The sequence below is a fragment of the Papilio polytes genome, unplaced genomic scaffold, assembly GCF_000836215.1.
Source record: "Papilio polytes unplaced genomic scaffold, Ppol_1.0 DF823957.1, whole genome shotgun sequence".
In the NCBI taxonomy this organism is placed as follows: Eukaryota; Metazoa; Arthropoda; class Insecta; order Lepidoptera; family Papilionidae; genus Papilio; species Papilio polytes.
In genome coordinates this window covers 478,357-486,000 of record NW_013525247.1, presented here as the reverse complement: position 1 = coordinate 486,000, position 7,644 = coordinate 478,357, and the positions used below count along the sequence as shown (strand labels likewise).

The 7,644-nt window shown below is 34.1% G+C and overlaps 1 protein-coding gene across 1 annotated transcript; it reads right to left on the bottom strand.

The window, feature by feature from the left end:
* Positions 1–5,356: 5,356 nt before the first annotated feature.
* LOC106101747 (DNA-binding protein D-ETS-3-like) lies at positions 5,357–6,989 on the bottom strand. Its single transcript, XM_013281071.1, has 2 exons — positions 6,759–6,989; positions 5,357–5,735 (listed from the first exon to the last, which is right to left on the bottom strand). The coding sequence occupies exons 1-2, from the start codon at positions 6,761–6,763 to the stop codon at positions 5,357–5,359; spliced, it is 384 nt and encodes a 127-aa protein (XP_013136525.1). The 5' UTR covers positions 6,764–6,989.
* Between the last annotated feature and the right edge of the window lie 655 nt (positions 6,990–7,644).

Genomic DNA, 7,644 nt, shown 5'->3' with positions numbered 1-7,644 from the left:
ACGGTAAAATTTCGTTATTATGATTTATGTTGGGCTATTAAATTATCGCATACAGTAATGATGATTATTTTTAAATCTCTCTAAAATTATAAATGCGAAAGTTTGGAAGGATGGATTGACCGAATATTTGGGATAGATGTAGAGCATAGTCTGGAATAAACATATATGTTATATATGTTTTGTTTTTAATTTCACGCGGACGGAGTCAGAGGCGAAAGCTAGTTTATTCTAAATCGAGAGTCTAGCCATGTAACCACTTAAACGCGCTTCTCATAGTTGCAAAGGCATTGATAACGCTTATTGATTCCTCTATAAATTAACACGCAACGAAGCTTGTGTATCTCCCTCTCATTATATTTGATACTAGCTTTTGCACGCAACTTACTTTGAGCGGCATTTTAAAAAATGTTTATAAATTCTAATTGTGAAAGATTTTTTGAAATCGGCCTAGAAATTTGTGAGTTATTTCATTACATCTTATCTAATGACATGTTGATCCTCATTTAATAAATCTTTGTTCCCTGAATTGATATAATACTTTAATTAGAATAGAAGTTATTAACATGTATTTTAATATATAAGTGTTTTAACATAGTTTTTCAATTTAACGATAAGTTTTAATAGAAAGTGCTCGGTGCGTTCTTCCGTACACACTAATGTATATTAATGGTAGAACAAACCCCCAACCATTTGGCTTATGCGATAAACATTACAACGGAATCAATATTGTGGTATCGGGACCACTTCGTTATTATTTATTGATATAATTTTATCGCGCAAACGATCTCAAATACCGCCCTGTACAAAATTAATGTACTGCGTGTAACATGTGAATATCAGGCTTATGTTACTTGTGTAAATTGTGAAGAGCTTAAGCCCGGTACTTCGTTTACAAAACTTAGGGTGAGTTGCATCGAATCGCCGGTTATCGTAAAAGTTATAGTTATAGTTAATAGGGTTACAAGTGCAAAAACATATTCTCACAGAGGTTTTATGTATTTTTCGTTTTTACAATGGAAACATTTAAACCTGAATGTCACTGAAGTGTCAAGTTGGTGTCAAGAATGACATTTACGTAAATTAAAATGTTTGGAAATTCATGTTTCGCCGTATATATTTATGTATCATACGCATGGTATTTTATAGTGACAAACTTTTTGCCCACGGAGATGGAGAAAATGGCAAACTTTTGTGAAAATAAACTAGTTTGGGCCATTATTGAAACTGTATTTACTTTACTACTTGAATATGTAGCAAAAATGAAGCAATAAAATTATACAAATATAAATGCATCTTATTTATTTTCCATATTATAAATTGTCCTGTCAATGCATATTATAAATTGTCCTTTTATGGAGGACATTTTTTTAAATAAGAGAAAAGGGACAAGCGCTGTTGCTATGGCCTTAGACACTCGAAATTTGTCCAAACTGAATGTTTGGCCAAATTTCGAGTTCCATCTTGGAAATCCATTATTTCCGAGCACGCAAGACTTTATTCTTCTGGATTACGTATAGGATAATAGTAGAGATTTCCTTTTTCCATTACTTTTTCCATTATTTGTACTTTTGAAGATAAGAGCTTGTGACAGTTGACACTACCGAACTGACACTAACCGTAACGCTAACTATAACCGCGCAAAATCGGGCGGTTATGATTAGTGTCAAATATGACGTCATTTTAACCAGCGCAAAACTGGTGAAGCGAATATCATGAACATCCGAAGACGTAACCATCGGGAAGGTGCTGGTTAAGGTTTATAGTTAGTTAATGTAACTCACCCTTAGTAAATTTTAAGGTTATTCCAAATATTACCGTTACAAATAAATTTAACTTTAACGGTAACCGGCGATATGGTGCAACTCACCCTTAGTAAGTAAACTATCCATTATTCTAGACAATAATCTATCTATACTTGTTGGCGATGCAATAAGCCTTTTTGATATATTTTTACTTTTTTATAGAATATTGAAATTAGAACGTAAATTTTAAATTTTTTTCTTCTTTGTAAATAATTGTGGATTCTTCAATAAAATCTAACAACGGTTGCAAGGCTGTTATAATTTTCCCTTTTGTATGTAAATTTTCATTTTAAGTTTTTATTTTAATTTCCTTCATATTCTCCCGAGCGCATCCTTCTCCTTCATGTTCGTATCTTTTTCACTGCTCATGTGGAAAATTTCAATCAGATCCTTTGAAATCTTATGCTAACAAGCATCTATCTACCCAAGCATTTGTAAAATTAGTAAGATCAATGTAGAGTATGATGTCTGCCTCTTTTGTTTGAAGATACTAACTATACATTTTGTATTTTGATATAATTTAACGTCGAGTGTCGGAAAGACCCTTGATATGATATTTAATCATTGTTGTTGAATTGAATCATTTTTACTAATGGTCGTTTCTTTTGACAAGACGAAATCTTTAATTCGGGTTACATTATAGTAACTTTAGTAAACTACATAAATATTGCATCAAAAATAAGGGGCCTACAAACCGGTCTAATTGCAATAGTTAGTAAGTTTTCATTACACAAATATCTAAAAAGCAGTGGCTCAAACGAATAAAACGATAAATATGAAATGCTATTATAATTGTAATAAATAACATACGCTATCTATCTCTGCTGTCGACAGGGGCGTATTACAATAATTTTCGTGTTAACAACTCTTTAACTCAGCGCTTGGGGGCTTATAAATTTTAATATGTAGCTTCTAATCATTGGGAGATTAGGGCTGTCCCCCCTTAGTACAGTCGAGCGTAGATTTTCGCACTAATTTGAATATTATGTAAATATATTTGAACTCTGCCTATTTTCTACTTATTTTGTATTCTTGGCTCGCTCAAATACTTATCAGTCGACGGTTGTCTAAGGGGTTCTACAAAATTAATGCACACGGGGAAAATGTTCCGTAGTGTTTGTTTTGTTACGTTTGAATTTGTTTTCTTGGAGTTCACTCTATATTTTTGTTTTGCATTATAAGATTTATAGGTTACCCTAGAATTTATATGTGGCATTAGTACTGCAATTGTTATACCTGCTACATACGCCCATTTAATAGCCCAAATGATATTATAACTTAACAATTAGGAATACCAAAAAAACACAATCTTATTATAATAAGAAATAATCTCAATACAATTTAAATGTTTAAGTGGAATTAAAAATGAAACTTTAAATTTTCATTTCAATGATCCAGTTTACAGCCTCGTGAAAATAATAAAAGAGAATAAAACAATATCGTCAAAAGGTCTCTTTTAATTGTTTCTTTTTCCTCTGAAATTGAACTAAAACATGAGCATTTTAATCGAGGTCTTTCACGCGGTAGGCGGGAAAGAGCCACGGCGATGGCAGCGCCTCTACAATTACTCGCACCGAATTAACATTTTTTTCGCAAAAAGATTTTTTTAATGAAAAAAAAGTCCATTGTCTTGATAGAACGGCCCCATTATCTCGCAACTCTTTTATATCGCCTCTCGGTCTCGGAACATAGTGAAACCTTTTATTCCCCGACGCGATGCGGAATGAAAGACTCCCGTTTGTCTGAAATATGCTCTCGAAAATATTTTTTACGTTCTCTCCATTGCGGTCTGCTTGACAGTTGCCAGATTTATTTTTTGCGGTTGTATGTATTTTTTTTAATGTGTTTGCAATCTTTTTTGTGGCTTATATGTGATTCTTTTACAACACACATCAAGATGTGTTTATACATTTATTTTATTTTACTCGGACATGGAAGTTTTTTTTATTCTTTTTTTGTGAGTCAGTGCAGCTCTTTCATGTAATTAAGAGTGTGACGGTAAAACTAAATGAAAATATCTTTAGTCTACATGGAATGGGTGCCATTCATATGACAACCCAAGAAAAAATCTTTCAATGAACGTATTGGCCTGTAACGTAATCTCTGAAACTTTACCCAAAACCACTACAGTGGCGCCCTCGTTAAAATGCGGGATATCTATCCCCAGTAGTAATAAACTGTACGTAGATGATAAAAAAATATTTTCATTAGTATTTATCAAAAAGCGATGGGATGATCTGGCTGGCGTGTGGGCGGGAGCGTTGCCGTAGCGACCCGGGGTGTCGCGTCCCGCACGCCCCCATCTTTCTCCCTCGACAACGATTGTTATCTTTAGAAGAAGCTCGCTCCCCACCTTTGCTTCAATACCTAGAGTCGCTCATCCAAAGGGTTCAAATCCCGGCTACGACTGAAGCGAATACAGCTTTACGTCTTCACCGTAGAGGCATATTCAGAACAGCCGAGCTCTCGCGAGTACAAATCGATTTTTATTCTTTTGTAACGTCGTACCGTGTCTCATGGAATATCATTTGACGACGGTTACAAAGGACCTTAAAATGGCGATATCTCGTACAGCGGAGGGTGTTAAATTTAATGCCTCGAGGTTACCTGCTAACGTTCAGCAAAAGCTACGTAGTCATACTTATCCGGGACTAACATTTTGCAAAATGTACTCCATTCGATGTCGTGATATTAAAAATTATAATGATTTATGATAAACATTATGGACTTTTCGTGATGCTATTTTACCTTTGTTAAGTATCTCTTAGTCTTTATTAAGTGTTTGGTTCTGACAAGGAGTTATCGAGTTATCGAGTTATCGAGAATTTATCAGGTTTGATACAATTGAAACAACAATCACTAGAAACAAGGCTTAAGTTATTTTGCCTATAACGGCGATATATCATAAAAAAATAACTCGATTGTTAATAAGAAACATTCAGGGAATTTTTTGTGTTTCATTGCGCTCTATATGGGCAATGCTAGTATTCTGCTAGCTATAGTTAAGTTTTTTAGATGCACTAATCTGTGTCTCAAAACATATTTTTGTTAACGACAGAATCTGCGACGGGTTCTATTTGGAATTTACATAATACCCTCAATAACCCCACGGTTCATAACTGTGACGTCATAAAATATATAAAAAACATTAGTTAATATAGTCCTCTGAACTCGTGTGTTATGTTAAATTATGACAGACAGGTTTTTTGTTCTCCATTTGATAGTAATAATGGGATTAATTACTTGACCTTCGCACAGAAGCAAACATAATTAACCGCAATAACACCATAATTCTGTTGCCCTGGGTTTTCACTGCTAATAAACGTGTACAAAAACAAATGTCAGAGACCTACTGCTAGGAAACATCCGCACTTCAATAGAATAAACTAAATTTTGCGGAACAAGTTTTTGAAGATGTTGCTACCAAACGTAGAGATTAGACAACAGAAAAGTGTTGAAACGTAATTTATTTTTTGTAACCAAGAAAAAATAATATTAAAACTAATAGTCGTTCGCGTTATGCATTAACAAAAACATTTGAATAAAAGCTCTATTCACAACTTACCAATTTTGTTTTTATCAATTGATCCCAGCATGCTCTCATCCGTTCTAGTTCTGCCGAAACCCAGAGTTGTACTGGTAGCATCCTGCCCTAGTTGACCACCGTAAAAATCACCGAACGCTGTCGCAGTACCCAGGAGTCCGGACCTGTCTTGTAAAGCTGCTTTCGCTTTCTCTACGCTCTGTTTCAATTGCTCGAAGGTACTCTGATGGAGACGATACGGCGGCCATTCTGTTGCCGGCCATGGTTCCTCTTTCAATGCACTTCTCTTCAATTCCAGAGCTCCGGCATACGAACAGCTGCTTTCGTACATTGCAGTTTTGACACCCGAACGCAGCGCTGTGGCACACTTCACTCCGCGGTAATCGATCCTACGACAAAAACAAAAAGTTAATTGCAGTAGGTGTTAAAATACATTTAATAAAATACAATGAAGTATTGAAATACGATTGAAACTGCAATAGTAATTGATATTCAAAACAATCTTTATATTTTTTGCATGATGGATAAAATATTTCTAATGTATTTGCATATCTTTATGCTTTGCATTAAATTACAATGTCATTGAAAATTATTATTGTTAATTGGTTTAAAAACTGAATAATGGAGTTAAAAGAAGATAAATTATTAACGCTTTTTCACTATCACTTATTAGATATAGTTATACTATATCAAGTTCTTGTTAGACTATACTTATATGTCTTTTCCTGAATGAAGTTTGCTCTCGTTTAATAATCATGCAGTTGTTAGACTTCCCCACACAGCTTCTCATGGTCAAGTGCGTTTGGTTTATTTAAATGTTGTTATCCTTTAGTTGTATGGCTAACTTTACTGTTTAACATTTCTATTCGGTCCTTAAATATATAGAAGGATTATAAAATGACATCTTAAGTCATTCAATCGGGGCATCCACATTACGAAACGGTAGGAAACAATTTATTCCTTCCCGGAAAAGCGGGCGGCGATGCCAATTAAACAGGTACAATGCGATGACATTAGATTGTCAGGTTCCGATAAGATACAACAGCACTATTAGCGTAAGTCGCCACTGCTAAAATAAATTTACAAAAACAGTCTCTCAAACTTAGTTCATTTGAAAAAAAAAATAGGGAATGTAGAAGTCAAGCATATTTGCATATTTTGCAACAGACAATACGTTTTATTCGTTTATTTTCTATCGTATTGATAATTTACGAATTTTTTTGAAGTATTCGATAAATCAAAAACCGTTTTTTAACAAATTTCAATTGCTTTAACGTAACTTTGGGTTATTCCTATTCGTTTATTTTAAATTAAAAGCTAATGTTTTTATATAATTATGTTGTTTTTCTGTTTACCATAGATTAATAACTTTCTAGGATATCAGATAGGTATATAATTTGTTAATCTCTCACCTCATATCTGATATTCTTTTTCGTTTCTGTCGCTTGGCTTTTTTCTTGGTGTTTTCCGTGGTGATGCTTTTAAGTGGTATCACATTTCCGTGATACCACTTTCCCCCTTATAAATTACACCAGCACTTTACTTTTCATTTACTAAACGTTCAAACCATAACTACACATTATATTTTCACTATAATTTGTTCAGATTTGGTAAAGAATCATGTTAGAGAAAAGTGAACTTTAAAATCTCAGGAAATTAACCAGAATTTTTAGGGATACTCCAAGGAATAGTAAAGTCTGTAAGATGTCCTATCAGAGTTATCGAGAAGAATGAGGGGTCTGGTAGTGGCTGTGTTGACACACTCTCTAGTGGACCAGAGAGGACAGCCGGCGGCCTTCCGAGCACTGTACACTACGCGCCCGCGCAATGCGCTAGAGCGCTCAAATTGATTACATCCGGCATAAGGGAAATGTGCCGCATAATAAATTTATATTTGCTGCACAATTTGACCAGGGACGCTATCTACTGTGTTTTTTTTTAATATTACCAAAAGTATAACAATTTTATTTGGATGTTTTTTAAAAAACATACAAAACTATCCTTCGACCACATGACCACATAAAATTAGCTGGGGTCGCGGACAAGGGTGTGTATGTATATACACCACAAAAATAGAGGTTACAATATTGTTTTAGTCTTACTGATTAAAAACTAATTGTTGTAAAGAAATATGAAACATGTAATTGTACGGTAGGATTTAATGCACCTAAATTCTATATTATGAGTAATATAAGAGTTAAAAGACGAAAAAATGCTGATGCGAAAATATCATTTAACATTCTAATTCTCATTTGGTCAAGTACAGTCAAGGACAAAACACTTTGTTTTAGGGCCTGT